This window comes from Crocodylus siamensis, chromosome 5 (assembly GCF_052110815.1).
Source record: "Crocodylus siamensis isolate JL-2025a chromosome 5, ASM5211081v1, whole genome shotgun sequence".
NCBI lineage: Eukaryota > Metazoa > Chordata > Crocodylia > Crocodylidae > Crocodylus > Crocodylus siamensis.
Window position 1 is genome coordinate 173254759 of NC_143399.1, and position 25381 is coordinate 173280139.

A 25381-nucleotide genomic window follows, 5' to 3' on the forward strand; every position below is an offset into this window, starting at 1 on the left:
GGGGGGGGCACGGCAGCAGCGGGAGAGCGGCGGAGCTCCTGCAGACACCGCCAACACTGTTGGTAGTAGCGGGGGAGGGACCTTGACAAGTGCCTGTCTTTTTGCATGAGGTTCATCGCCACGCTCATGAGGTGCATGTGCACCCAAGTGTACCCCCTACGCATTGCTGCTGGGCATGCCTAATACCAAGAGTTAATACTTACTGAAATTTCAGGTTCTTGTAGTAAATGAAGATAGGGACGCATCTTATTCCTAGATAATTTGTTGAAAATGCTTTGCAACCATATCTATAAAGTGAAGTCCTCAGCATCCAAGGGAATCAAGTTAATAAAACATTAAGGGACTTGCCTTTGCTTTGGTATTTTAAAATAATTTTGTTTTGTTTATCAGTCTCTTAAATACACATAGCTAAAGAAAATCCTGTTTTTATTGTTAATTTTATGACTTAATGTCATTATTGTGCATTCATAATAAAAGTGGTTTACCAGCATGTTATAGGAATAAAATTCCCCCAGCTTATTAGTCTTCTTAAACCAGTCTCTGAAAATTTGAGGACAGACACTCCACTTCAAACTCTCTGATCTCAAGATGCAAGAAAGATTTGGCTGGATTTTTGTTTTTGTTTTTAATTAGACCTAAGATAGCAATTAAACCTTATTGCCATAGGATGGTTATTTGGATGTACAAAATGTACCACCATTTAAGAAGACATAGGAAAAAACAAACCAGAGTTAAGGATTACCTACCAGTATAGAATGGGAGAGACAGCAAGCAGCTGTCAGGTACAAAATGACTGCTTTAAAACTGTGCTTCTGTCTCTGCCAAACTTAAAGATTCAAACCCCAAAAGGCATGCTGGGAGAAAATTTCAGAGCACAACTCTATGTCGTAGAAGGTTCACTAGAGATCTCAGTAGAGATCAGATTAGGAAAAGTGCTGCTTCTGTTTTGATTAGTTCTGGGTTTTAGAAGGGAAATATTCTGTCACATTCATATTTTTCTGGTTAGCTGCTTCCTGGCTGGAAAGAGAAACTAAGTCATCACTGCAGATACTTCCTCTGTAATGAAGACAAGGCATAGCAGGAGGTTACTATGTGGGAAGTTAGCACTATCATTTGCCAAGGTGCATCTGGAATGCTGAAGAAGCATATCTGCATTCCAGTGCTTTCAATTAGGAACCACTGCCCTCAGCACCCCTATTTAAGAGGCCTGTTAAAGCAGGTTGTACTAGTGTTAACCATAACAAAAAAATTGCAAAAATAAATGCACACAACAGTCTTTTTCATTGAAAGTCACTTTACTGATGTTACAATGTTAGTAACATTGAAAACCACAGGCATTTGTATTAAATACTCTCATAGAAGTGGATACTATGATGTTAATAAAAATGTGCATGAATTTAGAAACCCAAATTACAATGGCTGTATTTTATAAAAAGCAATATTTTGTTTAGCTACAGGAAAGCCAGATCATTCACCTGAACAGCCTAATGCCTGTAATATTTACGACAAAAATATCACACTCAAAACTGAGGTGTTAAAATGTGCAGTGTTTCATTTTGGTGTTTGTCAAAATCTCATGACTACAACCTAGTGGAAAATTAGAAGGGTCTCAGGCAGCAAAGACAATGATGTAATGTCACATGATGACTTAGGCCAACAGTAGCCACACCCTAACGGTGAAACAAAATAGTCCTTGTCACTGTGAATGTTTTACTAGCAGTGGGTGGCATCAGCAATTAAAAGACAGAACTCCTTTTATATGGCAACTTACAAGATAAACACAAGCGCAAAACAAAGCTGGCAGAGCCAATTCATATGCACCACACCCAAAACGTTTCTGAGAACAGGTCAAGTTGGAAATAGGATTTTCTCCATCAAATTAAAAATTCTGTAATAATTTGCTATTTTGAAAACAAGAACATTTGCATTTGTGCAATAGTTAAAAAAGGAAAGTACTAAAATCTATATAAAACACTAAGTATTAAGATAATCTTATAAGAAAAACAGATTATAAATTGACAGTTTGAATATGCACCAGACTGTATTCCCTAACATAAAATACATATGTTGTCTACACAGACAATGAGCAGGAATCCATGTACTATTACAGTGTGATATATTAGCACTAACTGTATTACAGCCTTACTTACTTTATGGTTATCTGTTAGCACCTCTGTACTTAAAGGTTGATCAGGCCTATTTACAAGGATTTGTAACTTGGTTGTAAAAAATAGACTCTACATGCTAAAGCTGGAATAGATAAGGTCTTAAGGCCTCATGTTAGGTTTGATTCTTATTTAAAAACTTCATTTTTAAGTCAGAGGGATGTAGAAACAAACAGAAGGAAATTAGTTTGCTGTTCTGATTTTTATGCTCCTGTAACTCAAACCAACATTAAAAACATTAACAACTGGATTTATATCAGACTCCTGAGTTGCCAGTACTCCCTTTCCAAGGGCCAGGCCTGTCAACTCCCTCTTTTTTTTTATTGCCCCTATTCTTCTTCTTCCTTTTCTAACTGGTGGCAGTCAGGACTTGTTCTATCTGGTTTTAAACCTGGTTGGAACTGTTGTCTATACCATTTTTGGGGATTGGGGATGGTTTAAAGAAGCCAAATTGTTTTAGCTGAATTGCTTTTAAAACTAGATACAAAGTTTCCCCAAGGTACAACATTGCTATGTCCTGAAATGTCAAACTTGTTTCTGCTGCCTTTTTCAGACAGCAAAATTATGATTTCTGTGGGCCTTTTCCAAGCAGTTGTCAAGCTTTTGTGGAACTGTAACTGGGTCTGAGAGCTATTTGCCCATGGTTAAGTCTCAGTTACACAGGCTGATATCCACTGGCGATGCATAGGAGGTGCATACGGGTGCACATGCACCCCGAGATTGGCCGTGCACCCCCTGGAAACGCCAGCCGCGAAACTGGAAGTGACGGTGGAAGTGCACTTCTGGTTTCACCACTGGTGATTTTGGGCTTGGCGATCAGCCACTAAGGGACCCCGCCTCCCCCAGTCAGTGATCTGATACCCCTAGACTCAGGAGGCACCAGTTGCCCATACCAGCAGGCAAAACTACCAGGAATGTCACCAGTTATCAAAAGTGTTTGACTAACCTGCTTTTAAAAACTGCCAGGAATGGAGAGTCCACAACCTCACTAGGTAACCTGTTCCATTCCGTAAGCACCCTCATAATTAGAAATTTCTTCCTAATATCCAACCAAATCTTTGTCACAATTTAAGACAGCTAACTTGTTGTCCTGTGACCTATGGCTACAGAGAATAGACTGTCCTCCTCAGAATCATATTTGTGTCTCACTTCTGTATTCTTTCCAATTTTTTCTACGTCTTTCTTAAAATGCAGTGCCCAGAACTGTTCAAAAGATCTTAGCTGAAAGGCTGAGAAGTGGCCTTTTGAGTTCTAATTGAGGTCTAACCAACATTGAGTAGAGTAGTGCTATCACCTCCCATGCCCTATATATAATACTTCTGTTAATGCATCCCAAACTTACATTACCTAATTTTTGGAACTATATCATTTTGCTGACTTAAGTTGAGTCTGTGATCTACTATGACCCCCACATCTTTCTTGGCAATACTAATGCCTACCAAATTATCTCCCATTCTCTACTTTTGCATTTGCTTTTTCTTCCCTAAGGGTGGCACCTCATATTTGCCTTTACTGGATTTCATTTTGCCATCCAGAGGTCAGGTCTCCAGTTTATCAAGATCCTTGTGAATTCTACTCTAATCCTCCAAATTGTTTGCAATTCCTCACAGTTTTGTTTTGTCTGCAAACTTGATCAGGAAGCTCTCCATTCCTGCATCATTGATAAAAAAAACAACAACAAAATCCATAATAAAAATGTTAACAATGAACTCAGGACACACCTGGCACCCCACCTGAAACCTCCTGCTATCTGAACATTGTTCTGTTTATAGGTATACTTTGTGGCTACTCACCCAATTATTTATCCACCTAACAGTAATTTTATGTAGCCCATGTTTCTCCAGTTTATGAGAATCTCATGTGGGACTATATCAAAAGATGCTCTAATTGTATTATATCCACTGCATCCATCAAACCAAGGCTATGCATCCATCAAACTAGTTAGCTATCAGGTTGGTTTGCATAATTTATTCTTAACAAGTCCATGTTAGCTGCTAGTGGGCATATCTACATTTTTATTAGTACCTGTATATCGGTTGTGTCAGTTACATTTTAATTGTAACCACAGTCTACTAAAGGTAATGACAGGTAATAATGCACCGTAATCAGTGCTACTGCACATTAGCACAGATGAACATTTTTTTGGTGACACTACTGTGCATTAGACTAAATCTACTGTGCATTAGCATGGGGTCTGCCAGCCACACTAATGTACAGTAGAATTAGCCTTCTGTGCATTAAGTCGCTTGTGTAGATGCACCCAATGATCAAGACAGTCTATAATTCTGCTGGTCCTCCTTTTCCCTTTTTAGATGGCCACTAGTTTAGCCCTCCTCAAGTCTTCTGGGACCTTGCCTGTCATCTATGATATAGCCAATGGCTCTGAGATTTTTTCAGTGCTCAGGATGAATTTTATCAAAGATGTCCTATAGTACAAGTGGGTAAGGAACTAGCAAATGGGAAACCAACAACTAGTCGTATCTGACTGGAGGGAGATTCCTACTGAAGTTCTTCAAGGATTAGTATCAAGAGCAAACATAGTATTTTTAGTATTGCCAGTACTCAGGAGGATTAGAATACTGCACAGGAAGAACTGAATGACTTTAAAGACTGAAGTAATAGAAATGGGACTGTGAGCTACCAATGTGATATGGCTGTGAAGAAAGGTAAATGCTATCCTAGATTGCACCAGCCAAGGTACTTTCTGTGGCAAAGGGGAAGTGCTAATGCTATTGTACAAGGTACTACACCTCTTCTGGCATTCTGCATACAATTCTGGTCATCCATGTTCAAACAATAAATGTTACTAGGCTCTGCAGTCGCCCAGTCATCACCCCATTTACTAGAGGACACTAATAATATAAACTTGGTTTGTTTGACCTAGTTAGACAAAGATTGAGAGTAGATATGTTGCTGTTATGAATACAAGACAGGGCAAGTCACCAAGATAGCTTTTCTTTATCCTGCTGGCACAGGGACAAACAAGCATAAACTGTCCCTGAATAAAATTAGACTGAAAACTAGGAAAAACTATTTAATCAGAGGAGTTAGTACTGATTTCTGGGACAGTCTTCTATAAGACTAATGAGAGCTAAGAACCCCAGCCAGTTCTAAGTTGGGGACTCCAGGTTCAAACCCGGTGGGGGGACACAAGACCATTCCTGCTTCGGGCAAGGGGTTGGACTAGATGACCTCTTGAGGTCCCTTCCAGCCCTACTCCTCTGTGATTTCTATGATTGCATGATGTGATTCTTACATTTGCAGGGGACTGGACTTAATGATGTGAGAGGTTCTTTCCAATCTTGTATGTAATTTTCTTATGGTTGGAATGAGCCAAAACTATTATATGGACATGGCTGGGAAATCCTGTAATTGTTACAACTTACATGCAGAAGACAACAACAAGACACCCCAGCCACAGCCACAGCCACTGATTGGAAAAGGGAACAATACCATGTGCTGTCAGAAACATTAACAGCACATTAGCCATACTTTGGGTCTCTAAAAACAAAGTTCAACAACAAGGAAAATACAAATTTGATTAGAAGTTGTATGAAAACTGATTATTCCTTGCTCCGGTTTTGAAAACAGTTGTCAGTCTTGTGTGGCTAGTCTTAGCTGAGTTAATCTACCAGCAAAGGAGAAGCACAGGGAACGGGACTGGATATCGGTTGTCACTCTTACATTTTAACCACAGTCTACTAAGGCCCACTCAACACAATAAAATTTGTTATACACATAGAGCCTGATAATACATCATCTGGCTGGTTCAAAGTCACCAAGGACAAAACAGTTAAATCATTCAGATTATGTACTCAGATATGTGTTCACATCTGATAAGAAATGACTTTAGGTCATGTACACATCATAGTTATACATGGGAATACTCTAAAATTAAAACATCAAAGTCTTTTTTTTAAAACTAGACCTACTTATTTGTTTGAACACAACATATTTACATGTAAATTTAGATGTACATCACAGGCACTTCTGATGAACTGTACAAAGTTGTTCACCAAAAATCTGGAGTACAGATTACTCAGGGCATTATCTCTGTGTGGTTGATGTGATTCCAAACAAATCAGCATCAGCAAGTAAGCTTTAGTGACAAGAGTTGTGGCACTCATTACAAAAGTGAGCAAGAGTGGCACAGTGACAAATCACAGTTTGGATGCAGTTCCTCTTTTCCCATCCTCAACATTTTTGCCATATTACTTTTATTTTAAATACATGGGGCAAATCACATCGCCTTTTGAAAGTACTAAAGCACTGCGCAGTACAGGTGGTTACTGTGCCATGCTCATGGCACACAGTTAGATGTCGCTGCTATGTCACTGTAATGATGAACTACATCGGGAGAGCGCCCCACTACGGTGACATAGCTGGTGATCAGATGTAGACCTGTGTGATTGCTACGCTGCTGTAGTGCACTGTACGGCAACGTAGCTTGTTGCTACATCACCACAGAGCAACATGTAGATGAGCCCATGATATTCTTAGGCCACCTTATGAAAAACAGATACCTGGTTCAACAGTAGCTTGTTTTACCAGTGAACAAAAGCCCTTTAAAAAATCTATGTGAACAAAGTGGTGACCTCTCAGCACTCTTGGTCAATGGGTATCTACACTGCAACTGGCATGGACTGGTACCTTTATAGCAAGTCTTAGGAAAAAAGCCAATAAGCCAAATGTACTAGGTTTACTGAATATTATAGATATTCCAGTTTTGGACTTCTGAGCTGGGCAAGGCACTGCAACGGACACCACTCCTGCCTGTGCTGTAGCCACTGTGGTTACAAAAAGCATGGCAATCTCCAAAACTATCTAGCTGGCATCTTTTGTAAGTATTAAACTTAAAACAAAGCAAGCTATGAAACACTCCTCTTCTGGTTTAATCTAATCAATCACTTTTGTTTTTAGAGGGCCATACAGCCCTACATATTCCAGTTTTTTTGTATAATGGCTTCATTTATTTTCTAGATCACTGTCATGGTGCATCATATTCCTCCAGAGTAGATTTCACAAAAAACAAAGTTGATATTGAATGCTAGGTGTTTTCACTCTCTAGCCCACCGAAGTGAAAGCCACCTTTTATTTAATTTAAAGTTAATGCTTACAACTAGATTACCAGTCTCTGCATATTTTTCAAAATTCAGAAATGTCTGAAATTACACTACATGGAGTTGTATAAGCAAGTGCTATGAATGAGTGACATCAGAACAAGAGAGGCTGCAAGTACAGAATACATTAAAAGTGTAGTCATGAGAACAATTCATTTTCAAAACAAGAAGCTATGAATGTTACAGAAACCGCCACTGTCACAGTCAGTTTCATCTGTCAAATCTTGCTGCTTCTTGATCATGGGGAAATGGAAAAGGAAATAAGAAAGATAATGTAGAAAATATACACAAAATCTAACATGGTTATTCAAAATTACATGCAAACTTGTTTTCCAAACAAATATCAGAAAAGGCACATGATAAACATTTCAGATACGAAGGACGTAATACTAGCAGGAAGGAAAAAGCCAACTTTCAGACATGGGGTCTGTCATTTTAACATATAAATGTCATTATTTGGGTGAACTGCTTTAAGCCTGATTCAAAGCCCACTAAAATCAACAGGAAGACTCCCAAAGACTTCAAGGGGGTGTGGATCAGATCTCAATTCCATGAGTGATGAAACTGTCTGCAATACTGCCATCCTTGTCCTACATACAAAATAAACCTTTGCAAAATTAGTGCAGGCAACTATTTAGTCTGCATCAAATAGCAAACTCTCTGCCCAAAACCACTGCACTTGCATTCACTTTTTCAAATACTCTACAACCATATTCTGCTCTCATTTGTATTTGTCATCATTTCAAAATACTTACCAAAATAATGACCTGCTAGGCCAGTTTTGTGTAGATTTAACCCAGTACACTGTCCTATGCATAAAATATAGTATTTCTATTATCTTACATACTTTACAGATGCTGACATCTTTAAAAAATGCTTAATTTAACCTTCACCTAGATTTGACTGTCTTTAATCAAAGAGAAAAATTGGTTAACAATAAAATAAATTCAGGTACATTAAAAAGTCTCTACTGGTAGGGTCACTTACTAAAGAAAAAATAGGAAAGAGGTAGAAAATTCAGAAACTCATGGGGGTTTTTTTCTGTTGGCTATGCGTTTTAATATCCCATACTGAAAAATATGTATTATTCCGCAATGGAGTTACTACAGGTAATTGGTTACTGTCAGAGAAGTACTGACAGGAGGAGTTGTTTTCTTTTTAACCTACTTAAAATGGCCATGTTTATTATTACAAGAAAATTTACAACCAAAAGACCTTGGATGTTTTACAACATCCTTTAGGTCTCTCATGGAATTGTAAATGTATGTCTGACATACCCTCCAGTGCTTAGCATACAAATGACTGGCAGTCTGGATAATGCCATCTTGCTGAGGAATTTTACATGCAGGATAGCATCTCCTTTGTAATGGATTTGTCTTTGTCTCCACAGTTTGATGGGGCTGGATCCACTTGCATTCAGCTCAAGGCCCAAATTAATTGCAAAGGAGACATAAGGGACTCTACACATAAGGTACTAATACACCATACAAGTGATACCAATAAATGTAATTGGCCAGTTGCCAAGCTTTCAGTTACTGTGCAGCACAAGATCACAAGCTGTACTTTGCTGTGTGATTCCAACACATATTTTGAAGTGCTTTATTACATATACACAATAAATCTGCCAGATGACCACCAATACTTCAGTAACCACTTCGAAGTTTTCCCAAGTTTCTAAAACAGTTCCCATCATTCTTAATTAAAGATTCTGGCTCTGGTTTTCATAGATTTACACCACTGTTAATGAGAAGAAACACAAACTCATCATTTCTACCAGGCAATTTGTGTGTGCTGGTTTCTTAGATGGTGATTTAAGACAAAATGTCATTGTATTTTTTTCTTTTTTGATTCTAGTAACTAATATATCCCAGACATAACTTCCCATAACAGAAAGGGAAACTGTAGATTTTGCTCAAACACCAGTTTCTGAGAAGACACATTTTCAGTACTGTATTTCCAAAGCTGTCTGCTCATAATATTGAGAACATCTGAAGTGTGATGAAGTTACTCATGACTGTTTCTTTAGGCACTGGGCAAAATACTTTTGTATAACATCTTTTTTTGACACTTTAAAATGTTTACATATATACAATCCATATACTGAGATTATAAACCCGAAAAGTAAAAAAGATGCAATTCCTGTTTGTTTGACGTTTATGTCGAATATTTGCCCCTCAAAGCTTAAGATCCTGTAGCAAAATCCTATATTTCTTACTCCTGCATGCTAATTTCTATTACAGTATGTTGTTTATCCCTTACATGTGAAAAGGAAAGAACAGAGGGTTCATGCACACAGCATAAATGGTAACATTGGCCACGTGTTTCAGAATGCTAAATTCTGAATTCAATTTTGCTATTATTTGGGACTGCATTAAACCAACGAAAAAACCTCTTTTATTTGGGACTTGTAAATTAGTTTTAATTGTAAATCTATGTGTATCTGTCATGCGGAATAGTCTTGTCACATCCAGTCTATTTATCCCAGGTTAATTTTTTTATGTTTTCAGCTGTTCTTTACACAGACTTCATGAAATCTGTTCAACAGCAAAAACACTGGCTTTATTAACCCTGGTATACCAGAGGAGGTTCTGTCTGTGATCACTGGCATCTCTGTTGTTCTTTCAAATTGTCTGAAGAGCAGATGAATGTGCAATGACTCAGTGATGCTGAGTTTCTACAAAATTGGAAGTAAACAGTTCTGATGTTACCCCAGGTAAACAGTGGGACTAAATAGAAGTCTCCCATAGCTAGAACAGGAAAAAAGAACACAAATATACATTACTGAAGTTACAGTAGAATGTCTGAACAATTTTAGATCATAGTTTGGATATCACATCTCTTTTGCTTAGATTACACAAGGTGTGCTATTTGGTCTTATCCTAGCCTCCAGTGGATATCGGCTCATATCACAACATCATCAAATCATCTGGAAGACTTCAGCAGAACTGCGGTCTGAGCAATAAAGGACTAGGACTGGGAGAGTAAGAGTTTAATGGAAGAGTCTACTTAACCATCAAAAGCTTATGCCAAAACAGTTTACTCACTATTCATACAGGTCACCATAAAGTCATAAAATCATCATAAAGTCACCATAACTGATTCTAGAGAAAAAATATATCTCTACATTTTTTTACCTAACTCTGCTCAGAGCTTCTTCAGTTTAGATCAGGGCACTGGGCTACGGCAACCCTAGGCTTGGGAAACATAAGTGTCACATAACCTCTACCCAGGACCTCCTGAGCATATATTGACAACATTTTCTGGAAGCAGGACTTTGGCCATGGTTCTCCGGCTTTACCTGTAGCATGTTAGGAAATTAGATCTATGTTGTGTCAGGTTTGAGGGTAGTCTTATGTAGAGTTTAGATTATGGTTTTACAGGATGGTTTGGATAGGGAGGAGGTTAGGCAAGGGGTCAGATTAGATGACTTCTGGATGTCCCTTCAGGCCTTACTTCTCTTATGACTCTTCTGCAGCCCTCTCCCTATCAAGTACTCTGACCACAACTCTGATGAAGAACTTCTGTGCTACAGCTCCAAGAACCACAGCACAGAATTTAGGGTCAGATGACATGTTAACTGTAAGAAATATGAGGTGGTGCTAGGAAGCACTGATCAGTGGGCATGTCTACACAAGACATTAACTGCTCAGTAGCCTAATAACACTGTGCAGTAGCATGCCAGGCAAAAACCATACTAATATACTACTGTTAAGTAGTATAAGCCTACTGCACAGTAAATGTCACTAAAAACCCATGCACCAGCATTAATGCCCAGTAGTGCGAGTTACTGTACATTGATCTAGTACTGGGTTAACCAAATACTAAACTTAATGTGCAATAACTATGGCACATTAATGAACATGTAGATAGGCCCAGTAGCATGTTAGCAGGCCCTCTCTAATGTGTACTGCTCAGACCTGCTGTTAGACTACTGAGTAGGAACATGGTTAGGGGCTACAAGTCTCCTCTGAGCCTGCCCAGGGAGGGGGAGCTGTTTCCCCACAACACTTGGGTCACCCCCTCCACCCTCTGATCACCCTCTCTGCCCCACCAAATTGCCTCTTCCCCTGTCCCTTAAATTACTGCCCTGTCACCCTGATCAACCCAAGAGTGGTGGTGCCAGCAGCAGTGGCAGAGGCAGCCAAGGTGGATTCCCCCTCCCTGCCTGCTTCTCAGGCTATCTGCAGCAAGCACCACCTGCATGCATCTAGATCCAGACTTGTAAATTAGTTTTAGATCATTTAACTCAGGCTACCTAGAAGCTCACCAGGGGAAAAAATGGGGCAGGGAGCTGCCTGGCAGCTGTGGGTGTTCCTGGCAGCTCCCCATGGGCCCAGACTGAGCCAACACTGCTCCTGCCTACCCTCCAGCTATGGGGGACAGGGGAGATGATCAGGGGCAATTCAAGGGGGTGAAGGATCATAATCCACCAGCACAAATTAGAGAATCACTATGGAGCTGCTCTATTGTAAGAGTTCTATGTACTTCCAGGATTACAGAGAAGAAAGAAAGCCTCCCATTATTATTCTCAGGTAGGCTGAGTTCCCCAGACTCCCTAAGCACTCTGGTCTGTCCCGGCCTCCATCTTCACCAAGGACATCCAAGAAATTAGGCCTTTCTCCGTCAGAGTTCACCTCTGGGAACTGTGTCAGTTCTTTTCTTGTTTGTCTGAACAGACCACCTATGTCTTGTTTAGCTTTGGGCAATCAGGCCCTGTATTATCCTTTTGAAAACTGATAAAATCAAATCACTTCTTTCTGACTAAGCATACAAAAAGAGAGTCACGTACCCTGGCACTTTGCCTGTTAGCTTTTTTCTCCTCATCTGGAAGCGGAGGCATCGGGTATGGGTATTTTCTGCTGGAGGCAATAGATCCAGTGGATGAAGATGGAGACTTTGCAGGAGACAGAGTCCTGAGATTTTGAAACACACAACATAAATGCAATGTTTCTGGGCACCAGCTTCAATAGCAGCTGTAATTACTCTTTAGCTTGATTCAGACCAAATAACTGCATATTTGATTATGGTCTCATTAGAGAACAAATCCATTCAATATGTATCTATTTACGAAATGATGCTCTATCACTCAAATCTTTACAATTCCCATTAAACTGGAAGGAAAACTTAACATTCCTTCTTGACTTGCATTATTATAACTTCTTATAAAAATAATCCCCATTAAAAGGATTATATCATCATTGTAAAATTAACAAACCAAATTACTTATGGAATAAGCAGAGAATATAATACTGAAATGACATTATGACCTCTAAATATAAACAATATTAATATTAAAGCTCAATAACATCTACCCATGGGTGAATGCACGGGATAAACAGTGAATTTTTTTTACAGGTTTTATACAGTAAGATGCTAAAGTATCAGTGCATCAGATATATCTATCACTCTTTACAGATAATATATTAATTTACACAAAGTGCATGCAAACTGTTAGTTGTGAAGAAACAAAGGCAGATACAAAGTGCTAACAACAAATTATTAGACATGCAAGCATCATACAGTGCATATTGTTCCAGCCAAAGAAAGAGTCTGATGAGAATATACAAAAATGGACTGATTAATCAACAGCAATCAGCATTTCTGTACAAAGTGAGTAGAGTAAGCAGTAGCAAGTAAATGTTTGTATCACATGAAAGGCATTCTCTGCATGTCAATAAGGCTATGGCTGTGTTGACTGAAATTTTACACCTAGAAAAACCTCTTACATTTCTGTTCACTTTTACCAAATCAAAGAACCCTACTGGGCTCCATACCTGGACCCAGGCAGAGACAGACTGGAAATAGAAAAGCTAAATTATCATGCCTCCTTTGCTTCATTTTACAGACAAAAGGGCAGATTTTGAACGGGGTCGCAGGCTGGGTCCCGTCTATGCATGCACACATCCCCATGTATGTTTTAAGCACTCTTACCTACATGCTCCAGTTCTCAACTTTGCCTAAGGAAAACATCTTTACTGAATTTATGTGTGCAAGTTCTCTAACGCTGCACACGCACACAGTTTGACAATGTGGCCCACAGTGATGACATTCATTAATATCACTGAAGATGAAGTCAAACAGAGACTACTCATGGTATACAGCATTATACTCAGCAGTCACTATTTGTAGGGTTGAGTTTTTTATAGACTAGAGACAACCACAGCCAAATGTCTCTTTTTAGTCTGGAATTGTCTCATGGCATCTCAGCCATCTGTTTTGTTTATAACTCATTTACATTTAAACAGGTTTTTTTAATAATTGTTTTTGTTTCTGGCTAGGCATCATCGTTACTGTATCTGCAGTTCCCTGTAGCAGCACACTCCTATCTCCCATACAATGACTGATAGTAGTCATGAACAACAAGGTGTCAGTGGAAATTACGATAACAATTGTTGAATTAAATTAACTTGTGTCACCAATAACCTAAGTTCCCATGCTGTAATCCAGGGGTGGCCAAACTTTCTAACCCTTCTAGCCACAAACCAAAATCTTGACAAGCTGCAGAATGTATACTTTTTAAGATGAGAGCAGGTCAGATTCTGCACACCGTGCCCAGCATAAATAATAACTGGTCATTACATGACTTTCTCCAAGGGCTTCATTTAAACCACTTGGGAACCACTGTAACTCATAAGCTGTCATTTGGCCACTCCTCCTTCAGTCTTTAAGGTACATTTTATTGATGTAATAAAATGGCATTTTACTGATAGATCATGGTTGTGCCAATACAATTCCTCAAGAGGTTGATGGTTACATCTTCAGCGAGTGCATTTAGAGCACCCAGAAAGGTGAAAGAGCACAATAATCAAATGTTCTTAGCAGGACAACTGAAAGGAGCTAATGCAATTTCAAATAATGTATTTGTGTGTGCAGCATCACAAACCTAACTGAGCACAAAACAGCACCTACAAAATGACAGGCTATATTTAAAAATCAGGAGAAAGGCTCACAGCAACACACTGACCAATATCCCTTTGCTCACTAATATATATCTCCTCTAATCTATGACCCCATTTGTACTGATAAGAGTTCAACCAGTGTTTGTCCACTTCATCCGAAAGAATAGGGGCCAAAATTGAAAATAAAGAGAACTTATCTTTCAGTGATGATGAGACCAAGACAAAATAATCATAGGGTTCATAGGTTGCTCATACACTGTGTAGCAAGGGTAAAAAATCTTTGTTTTCTTTTAAAAAATGAGGTAGGAGGTATGTGAAAAGAAAGAATGAGACATAAGCTGTTTGTTTTGGATTCTTAAGTCTCTATCACAGAATAAATTGTCTGTCATCTGATTATCTGTGGCCAGATTGTATCTCGTACTTGAGAGTGTGAACAGGGAGAGGGGAAGAGTAAAAAGAAACATCTTTCATTCTTAACGCCTGGACCAGGCACAAAGCACTCCCTCTTCTCCACAAACAGCTCTCATTGGTACTGCAAGCCACCACAAGAAGCACAGAGATGAGGGCAAGCCATGGCCTGAGAGCTGTACAGAGAACAAAATGTATCTCAAGGATGGCGCGCTCTCCCAGTGCAATAAGGTTTTCAGGGAAGATTCCTAGCTCACCCAGTGGCAATGCAGCTCTGCACTATTCTACCATGGTGCAAAGCCTGAATAGTACAGAGTGGCTCTAGATCAACTACAGGGGCTAGGGGAAGTGTTCAGATGGAGTAACAGAATTCTGCTTCCAGGGATATGTGTTCAGCACCACTGGACAAAAAGGAGTTCCTCCGATGTAATCTAAAAGAAGGATCTGACCATCCAAATTATCTAACAGAGTCATATCCTGTTTATGCTTCATTGCTTTTTGGTTTTCTCTGTTTGTCACTGTGGTGGGGTTTTTTTCCTTTTAAAGAAAATTTTTTTTGGAAATTCAACATGTAGAAAAAAAGATGTCAATACTTTGAGAATCAGGTGCTGGATTTTACCCAAGAGAAATTTCTTTCGAGACAAATGTGAATGAATAATCTCTGGGGGAGGTGCCTCTAAGTAAATTCATTAGCTCCTCATGCAAATGCAATGCTGCCTTTTCAAAGCAGGGTGAAACCAGGGCATCCAGAGTGGTTTGCCTACTCATGGTACCTACAAAACCCCATACTTGTGCATATAAGCCCCTGTTTCCTCAGCCTACTGCACATACAACTACCTGATTTGCACACAAATACCAGCCTACACGTGCAATTCCAGGACATTTTGGGGAGCATCAGCTGCATGCTACTCAGGTAAGTTGAGCTGCACCCTTAGGTATGTTGAAAATGCAGTTGCACACTTAAAAAGATCATCATTAGGGCTGCGTGAAGCTTCGGTAGCGGATTTGATTTGAAGGAGATTCAGCCCAATTTGGTGGCCAAATCTCTGAATCCAAATCAAATCAGGAGACCCATTAAAAGTTCCAAAGCCGCTGAATCAATTCAAAGAGATTTGGAAATTGGGAAGTCTTGCCAGGTTCCAGTGGGGGCTTTGACTTTACAACACTGGACACAGCTGCCTCCAGCAGGTAAGTCTGTTGTGGTGGGCAGAGGGAAGGGGCATGGGGAGGCGCAGATCAATGCCCCCACAGTGAGGGAGGGATTGGGGCTGGGACAAGCTGCCCAGCCAGGTGGGGCACAGGACTCAGGGAGGGGGGCTCCCACCACTGTGTGCCACCACGTGCTGCTGGTTCAGGAGCTGCTCTTCTGGTGGCTCTTCCCGTGCTTCTTGCTGCTGGTCCAGGAGGGCATGGGACCAAGTGTGTGGCCCAGGATCTGCAAGGGGCAGGCTGGGCCAGGCTGGGCTCTGGGAGGCTATCCCCAGCCACCCGCCACCAGGCTGTGCTCTGTGGGCAGGTGGAGCCAGGGGTACGCTCCAGGGGGCAAGCCCCTGTTCCCGGGCTACGCTCTGCGGAGCAGGCAGAGCAAGGGCTGTGCTCCAGGAGGCTAGCCCCAGCCGCAGCCTGGAGCACAGCCCCTGGCTTTGCCCACCCCACAAAGCGCAGCCTGGCAGCAGGGTCTTGCCCCCCGGAGGGTACCCCTGGCTCCACCCGCCCCACGGAGCACAGATCGGTGGCGGGCAGCTGGAGCTAGCCTCCCGGAGCACAGCCTGGCCCGCACAGATCCCGGGGCACACGCCCACACCCATGCCCTCCTGAACTGGCGGTGATAACCGCTAGAGGAGCCACCAAAAGAGCAGCTCCGTGACCAGTGGTATGTAATGGCGGGAGCCGCTCTCCCCAAGTCTCATGTCCCGCTGGCTAGGCAGCTTGTCCCAGCTCTCCCTCGCTGTGGTGGCATTAATCTGCCCCCCCCCCCCCCGCCCCTTCCCAGCTCCTCCACCCACAACAGATTTACCAGCTAGAGGCAGCTGTGTCCAGCGCCATCAAGGACTGCCTGTATAGTCTATGGCCAAATCTATGAATCAGCGCTAAATCTACGAATCCAAACAGGCCGAATCGAATTGGGACAGCGATTTGAATCACCAAGTCCCTCTGAATTAGCCGAACCAGAAGCAAATACTTGCTGCTTTGTACAGGCCTAATGATCGTGCCCTCCCCTCACAATCACTGGCCACTTATTCCTATTACTACTTATGACAACACACCATACACTCTTATAGTCTTAAGTGCCACCTGGGGAGTTTGTGAAAAATGTATCGCAAATGCACTATCGCACCTAGCCAGGTGCCTATGTACTGCTTCGATACATAAAATGCAGTAATCTTTTTTTGAACATATGACCCTCAAGGCTCTATCTTGCAATTGTTTATGTGCTGTGTATCCCAGATTTGAATGTACTTTAAATGAGAGAACTGTGAAAGGCCTTTCTCATTTATAGCATAAAAGAAAATATCATTACAGGGACACTTGCGGGTAACACAGGGTTGGAGCTGGGAAAACCTGCAGCTTTGGCTCAGCTGGTTTCATTTAGGTTTTACTAAGGGTTTTGCTTCTCATGGCTTCATGTCCATTAACTTTCAAGTTTTATTTTTATTTGAACCCATATAGGAGACTTGAAATACAAAGCAAGACCTATTAGGCTCCATTCATTGCTGCATGCTATATGGTAAGAAAGTTTAATATTGATTTCACTATTGACTTAAAATGAATCCATACACTTCTCAGAGCATTTGTAAGTTTACATGCTGGGGTCTGTGACCAGGAAGCTCATGAGCTGGTTCTATATTTGAAACTGCAGCTAACAGTTTTGTAATCATCTTGTTGGGTGTCAAAACAGAATGCTGCCACATCTCGGCTCATTTAGACGATATTGGAGCCAACAACAGTGTGGTGGCAGTGTCCCTTATCATCACAACTAAGGATCTCCTATGTGACTTACAAAATTTAGGAAAGACCACTGGTGGGTACCATGTATTCCTGTTAACAATTACCACTTTACCTTTGTAGACTTCACCAGTTTAACTAAACCCAGTTAAAATTACATCTGATTATAATAGTGATTATAATAGAGCAACCCCCCTAAGGTATGCATAGTTAAACTGGAATACACAACTTTACTGGGAGCCTAAATAAGTAAGGCACTATGTCTTTTGAAACAGAAAACTGGCTCAGAGATAGATACCAAAACACTCATACATGAAAAACATGAGTGCAGAATAGGAGAATTTGAGGTGCCTACTTGACATTTTTTATTAAAATATATGTGCCTATGGATTTCAAAATGCCTAACATTAGATTTGGCTTCTTTAGAACCATATTCTTGGACCTAAGCAACCAGATTCCACCTAGGGTGTATTTGAGGTGCCTAATACCCCCTATTTTTTTTATTTTTAGATCCAGTCCCAATTTACCTATTTCAGTGAAGCTACTTTAAGGATTTGGAGCTTGCTAATTTTTTTCTAACATAGGTAAGGCCATATTTTCAAACATATAGAGGCTCATTTGTCCTCTCAATTTTTTTCAAGGATAGGGAAGGAACAGAGGTGAGAAAAAAATTGGAAGTGGGAGGAGTTTTAGTTCCAGGGACAGGGTGTAAAATAGTCTTGTGCTTGGTTTGGGACATTAATTTTCAGTACTGCATAACATTTCTCAAGAATTATATACATTTCTAAAGCACTGGCTCACATGTTCTATTACACAAAGTCTCAAGAGAAAACCCTAGTCAATGGAAGTCAATGAGGGTCTTCTACAAAGCCCCCCATGGAAAGGAGTGTAGCTACTTTAAGAGTTCTCCATGTTGTCCATTATAAAGACTTGTATGTGATAAAGACATGTGTTCTCCATGATAAAGACTTTTTTCAACAGTGATGTACTATGGAAAATACAAATTTCATGGGTGAAGGCTGACTGAGTGGGAGATAGTTCCACTGTGAGGAAGGCCCTAAGATATCAAAACTCATTACTGGAGAAGATAAAAAAACTGCAAACAGCTTGCTGCCTTCAGAATTTACTTTAATGTAGCTTTTTGACAATTGCAACAAAATATAGGAAAATGAAGAAGTGAGGAGAAAATGAATATTAAAGAAAAAAGAAAAAGAGAGATACTGAGAGAAACTGAGCAGACCAAGGAACAGGGAAGAAAGGAAGGAAAAACTGTTTGACTGTGTGATGGTAACAGGGAGAAAAGACAGAAGATGGTCCTTTATAAATATAGCCTTTCTGGGAAGTGCTCAAAAAGTAAGCCAATGGAGATGGTGGAAATCTGAGATGGGATGTATTAGGTGGTAGAAAGAAATGTTAAAGAAAGGCCTAAGTGGTCAGAAGAAGGGGAGCAGAGGAAAAAGTAAAAAGGAGGGAATAGAGAAGACAGAGAAAATAAATTAAAAGGGAGAAGACAGCTTATTTTCCTTTCCCTGCCTTCCTTCCTTATGATAGCCATATTTTCTGGACTCAGTGGGCATGTCCAAATGAGCACAGCAGTATTGTATTTGGCACCACAAACACGTCTGCAGTGCCACATACCGCACAGTCAGGTGTTCACTGCACTACAAGGGCAGGCTGCCCATGTGCACTACTCCTTTTTTTTCCATGGTTTTTTTTTGCCCCCTGGATATCCAGGGGGTGGGGAAAAAAACCTGGAGTAGCACACAGCAGGTGCACCGCTGCTACTTGATCCCCAGGGAACTGAGCATTCACGCTCATCTGGATGCGGCCAGCAGGTACAACTACATTTGCAACTAATGCAACATGATAAACTCCACCACAGTTTGTGTCTGAGTCAACTGCTCCCAGACACAACATCTACACGTGCACCCGGGACAGCAGCAATTTGAGCCGGAGCAGAACAGACCCCTGGCTGACTGGCCTGCCTGGGAGCAATGTACGTCCCAACTCACCATCTATACGGGCATTTTAATGCAGTAAAGTACTCCACCATAAGACAGTACTATCCCATGGTGGAGTTAATTAGTTTACTACTCCCTAATTCATGTAAACTGTGATGCTTTACTGCAGAGCTAATTAGACTAATCTGCAGTGAAGTGCACATGTAGATGCATCTGGTGAGTCCCTGATCACATTTCTGAAGGTTATTTTGAGCAAAGACCACAATAATGAGCCAACGATGAAAATATACTGCACTACAAATGCAAATACTATCACTACAGGTGGTTTCTTTTAGGAAGATAAAGGCTTTTTTATTGACAGTTGCAATTGTCAGCTGCATCTTTTCCACAGCTCCTGTGCAAGTTCCTACTCAACAGAACATTGAGTTTCATGTCTTTCTTTGAGAAATTACACCAGAATCTGCCTTACCTTTAATTATTTTTTTGAGCAGACCTACAAAAAGAAATCTGCCACTTCCCTAAGGGGTAAGGGAATCCTGTCCACCAGGATCACACCATTAAATGTTTAGGGTCAGCCTTACAGTTTAAAAGAAAGTGTGTAAAGATTCTTTAGCACAGAATACCAATGTTAACTGGCTCTTCTGCCCTCTTTAATTATTCATTCCACTTCTAGGATATCTCAACCTCTTTCACCTTACCAATGACATAAAATCAGAAAATTAGGGTTGGAAGGGACCTCTGGAGGTCATCTAGTCCAACCCCATGCTTAAAGCAGGGCCACCCCCAACTAAATCATTCCAGCCATGGCTTTATTGATCCAGGCCTTCAAGGATAGAGATTCCACAACCTCTCTAGGGAACTCATTCCAGTGTTTCACCATGCTCCTAGTGAGAAAATGTTTCCTAATCTCCAACCTAATCATCCCTTGCTGCAACTTGAGACCACTGGCTCCTTGTTCTGTCAACTGCCACCACTGAGAACAGTCTAGCTCCATCCTCTTTTGAACCACCCTTCAGGTAGTACTCTAGATGCAGCCTCAGCAGTGCAGAATAGAGGGGAAGAATTACTTCTGCTGGCAATGCTCCTACTAATGCAACCCTGTATGCCATTAGCCTTCCTGGCAGCAAGGACACACTGTTGACTCATATCCAACTTATTGTGCACCTGAACATATAGTTAAACTGTGTTGCCAATAGACATCTTTGCATTTTATTTCTGGCATAAGTTTGGAATCCTCTCCTTGGACTGTCCAGTGTCTATCCTCTCTTCCTTCAAAAAATTAGTTAAATTTTGGATGTACAAATAGGGATTCCCCCTACCCTTAAAAATGTCAGTTGCAAATTTTAACTTTCTGCCCCAGCCTTTACTTGTTCTTTAGCATGTAATATAAGCTCTTTAGAAAAAAGATCATGATTCACTTGATGTCTGAGCAGCACATGGTACATTGTGGATGTAAATGTAATACAGTCAAATACTAATTTCTAATATCATATGTCTGCAGGGGTGTTTATGTCCTATCTCCCACAGCTGCCAGAAGGATTGAGCTCCATATGCTGGGCAACACTTCATAACTGTTAACAATTAGGAAACATTTAGAAAAGGTATATATGTAAACTGGAGGTGTAGATTTCATGCCAGTTTATAAACAGGAAAATTAATTTAACCAGACCTACTTTCATATGGTCATGCTGATAGATATTGATTATATTTCTCCCTCTTTAAGTCTTTTATTAAATCAAATCTTGTGGTGACTGGTTTGTTACTTTTCTTAGGCCTGATGCCAGTCTGCCAGTCTTAGAATTACTTGGGTCATTCTATATAAACTGGATAATACCCAGGATTAGATTTAGGATTATCTTTACTCAAGATTAGCTTTACTCAACATTAGTTTCTTCATAGCCTTTGGAGCTTCCTCAGAGTATCAAGAGTTATTGAAAATCAATATTTATAACATAGAGAGCTCTTTGTCCAGCTTTGTCAGTTCTTAGGTAAATTACCTGGACCTGCTGATTTAAATATGTCTCATTTTAGTAGCAGTTGTGTAATATCATCCTGAATTACTGTTGGAAATTAAAGTGTTACATCAACATACTGTGACATGAATTTAATGAATTTGTTTTTTCTCCATTATTATTCCAGATAGTGTACTCAAACCATTATAAAGACTCTTTTATTCCTAATACACACAGAACACTTTGCCTGACTCGAAAATTTCCAGCTGTAAATTTTTTTTCTCTTATCAATTTTCAACAGTTTTTAACTTCAACTTTATTTGTGTGGGGTGAGATTCCCATTTTTTCCATTCGTTATATTATTTTTTAACAAGTATCTCCAGTTCCACACTATGCTAAGCTGCTTCTTCAGCAAAACAACATCTTTCTTGGCTGCAACTTTTGGGGAATTAATTAGAATATCCTCAACTATCATTTTTCTGTTTAAATTCTTCTACTAACAATGTAAATAAAAATTATTTTCAGCGCTGTAAAACTAGTATTTTTTAATATCTATTAAGGTACTTTAGATTTAGATTTTATTCTGTTTGCTCAAAAGAAATGTGATCAAGTCATTGTTATTTGTACCTAAACTAATATAAACTTTTATTTGTTTTTCCCCTGGTGCTTTCCTGTGGAATTTGGTTCTCAGCTACCTAAATCATATTCCTTTAAAGTTTACAGATAGCCTCTACCTTCTTTTCAAAAGATATAAAAGAGGATATTCTTAGCCAAACTTTTACCAGATACACATCTTCAATTAAAAAAGACTTTTCTAGCATTTAGCTGCATGCATCTAAAGGTAGTTTGGTCAAGCATTGTTTAATGAATGCTAAAATAAATAAAAGTTCTAAAGCTAGTAAGTAGCTAAGAGCATCCACTGTACTTTTTTCACAGCATAATTCACATACTTTTTTCCTACAAATATCTTTTTGGCTTTGCAAAATGCAAAATAAGCAGCTGACTTAATGAAAGGAACCTTGTATCCATTATTTAAAATACTTCAGTAGGCTGGGCAGGCAGGCTTCTGAGTTCACTTCCCTTATTCATAATTTTAGTTGATATTCATTTAATACTTCATTTTTACCATACTGCAGAGGTCCAAGAACATTGACAACACAGAAAAGGTTATTCCAACCAAACTGAAATAGTGGTTTCTAAAGCACTGTATGATAACCCAAATAACAATATGCGCTCCCTCATTTACACAGATCATGTCCACTTTGTACATTCCTTGTGTATTACTGAAAACTGTGATCTAGTTTCACACGAAAACATAGGCTAGGAACCAGAGTCTGAGTTTCATAGATTTCATAGACATTAGGGCTGGAAGGGAGCTCAGAAGATCGAGTCCAGCCCCCTGCCCAAAGGGCAGGAAGTCCGCTGGGTTCATAGGATCGCAGCAAGATAAACATCCAATTTGCTCCTGAAGGTGTTCAATGTAGGTGTTTGAACCACCTCCGATGGCAGGCTGTTCCAGACCTTGGGGGCTCGGACAGTAAAGAAATTCTTCCTTACGTCCAGCCTGAAATGGTCTTATGTTTATGTTTATGAGTTTATGACCGCTCGACCTCGTCATCCCTTGGGGCGCTCTGGTGAACAAACGCTCTCCCAGATACTGGTGGTCAACCCTGATAAACTTGTAGGTGGCCAGCAGATCGCTCCTGAGCCTGAGCTTTTCCAGGCTAAAGAGCCCCATGGCTCTCAGCCTGTCGTCATAAGGTCTGCTTCCCTGACCTCCGATCATGCGCGTGGCTTTTCTCTGGACTCTCTCAAGCTTCTCCACATCCTTCTTGAATTGTGGAGCCCAAAACTGGACACAGTACTCCAGCTGCAGCCTCACCAAAGCCGAGTACAAGGGGAGAATGACATCCTGGGATTTGCTTGAGAAGCATCTATGGATGCAAGCCAGTGTTTCGGTCACTTTACTAGCTGCAGCATCACATTGCAGGGCCATGTTCATCTTGTGGTCAATGATGACCCCCAAGTCTCTTTCTTCCGTAGCACTAGCCAGCGCAGCACTGCCAAGCCTATAAGGATGCTGCAGGGTTTTTTTACCCAAGATGGAGAATCTTGCATTTTTCAGTGTTAAACACCATCAGGTTCTCATCCGCCCATTTGCTGAGACTGTCCAGGTCAGCCTGGATCACCTGCCTGTCTTCTGGTGTGGATGCTTTGCCCCAAAGTTTGGTGTCATTGGCGAACTTGGCCAGTCCGCTCCTGACTCCAATGTCCACATCATTAATGAAGATGTTGAACAATATAGGTCCAAGGACAGAGCCTTAGGGGACCCCACTGGTCACAGGACACCATGATGAGTAATACTAAAATCCCCTTTTGCCACTTTGACAGAATAAAGGCCTGAAAAATTGACCTAGATACTATCTCCTGCATAAGGGGACTGTGTTTTGATATAAGGGGCCTATACTGGGCATGGCCTCTAATAGGTGGTAAATGACAACATAGCTGAAGCATAGTGAGCTATACTCTACTTCCCTAGACATAGCCCAAGGCACCGCTTTACATTAGGCCAATGGTTCTCAATCTTTTTGGACTCAAGGCATCTTCCAGAAAATGCCAGCTCTTATTTTTCACTCATTTCTTGACTACATAAAAATAATAAAGCAATTCTTGTGTTACAAAGAACTCAGCAAAAACACAACAGGTCCCAATGTTTCTAGTACTATGGAATCCTAGCTGAAATTTCCAGGTTTATTCCACAAATCATGTTTGCACACCTAACAGTGCTAACAATTTATGGCACCAAGTGCACCCTTGAAAGTATCTCAAGGCACCCCAGCAAGATGCAGCACTTTGGATGAGAATCACTACACTAACATGTTAAAGATGTCTTTGCATCTCCCTCATTCTTATCCCAGGAGCAGGGAAATGAAAACTGAGAACGAGCCCTTCACGGAGAAATGTCCTGATTCAGGTGCACAAAGGAAGCTAACCTAATGTAGATTTGTCTATTTATCTTGCTATGTATCACATTCACATTTTTTCCTTTAAAAATAACTAATCATTTTTAATAGAACCCTATTTTTTGTAGCAACACTAAGTCACAGCATAGAGTATATTCTCATACATCTCACTTTTCCAATTAGAGTTAATTATTTCACCCCCATTGAATTTTTAGGGTAAAATTCCACTATTTTTTATTCTTCTTTTCACTTCATTTTAGTATGCACTATAGAGACAGTGGGTAGAATAAATGTGTTATGAAACCACTTGCTTCAGTAAATTAAATTCTATTTAGGTTAAAACTACTTTATTAGTGGTAGATATGTCTCATGCCCATAAAACACTACTTGGCATAAAATGATAAGAAAGCTACTACAAGCTATAGATGGTGGTGGGAATGCATGCACTACAAACACTCCTTTCAATGGCTTCAGTAAAACATTCAGAAAAAGAATTGTAATTGCACATGAAGCCAAAAAACAGACATCAAAAGGCAGCAAATGAACAGGGGCCCTTTGCACCTACAGTAACTTGTATTGATATATACAAGATAGACGTCCCATCATATTTGTATATGCTGGAACAACTCTTAAAATGATATAGAATTAATTTACAAAATACCTAAAGTAGGGTCCTTCAGTGTTTTTATTCACATCTTCTACCCACTTAGCTACATTATATTCTCTTTTGAACCATGGGTTTAAATACCTGCAGAAAGCAATGGAAGGAACAGAGAAAGCAGAAGAACAAGAAGAATAGAAAATCTGAGAACACACAGCACAGCTAAGCAAGGATGTCTTCATCCCCAAAATGCAAGTGAATATGGCAAATAAATCAGTATGGATGTTGGGTGACAACTAGGCAACGTGTACAGCTGCATGAGAAAATTTGAACAACACCAGGATTCAAATTCAGGTCACCTGGAAA

At 40.2% G+C, this 25381-nt stretch overlaps 1 protein-coding gene across 18 annotated transcripts in view; it reads right to left on the bottom strand.

Moving 5' to 3' along the window:
• Positions 1 to 1276: 1276 nt before the first annotated feature.
• The window catches only part of ADAM22 (ADAM metallopeptidase domain 22), a 228739-nt gene continuing 204634 nt past the window's right edge, over positions 1277 to 25381 (bottom strand). For 9 of the 18 annotated variants that reach the window (XM_090047165.1, XM_090047164.1, XM_090047163.1 and 6 more), the window contains 2 exons: positions 12075 to 12198; positions 1277 to 10032 (listed from right to left, as the gene is read on the bottom strand). In XM_090047165.1, coding sequence (XP_089903291.1) covers positions 10012 to 10032; positions 12075 to 12198 — 145 coding nt within the window. In that variant the 3' untranslated portion in view covers positions 1277 to 10011. Of the gene's footprint in view, positions 10033 to 12074; positions 12199 to 25075; positions 25163 to 25381 lie in introns of those variants that run through there. The other 9 variants (XM_090047147.1, XM_090047160.1, XM_090047152.1 and 6 more) reach the window with 2 other exon arrangements.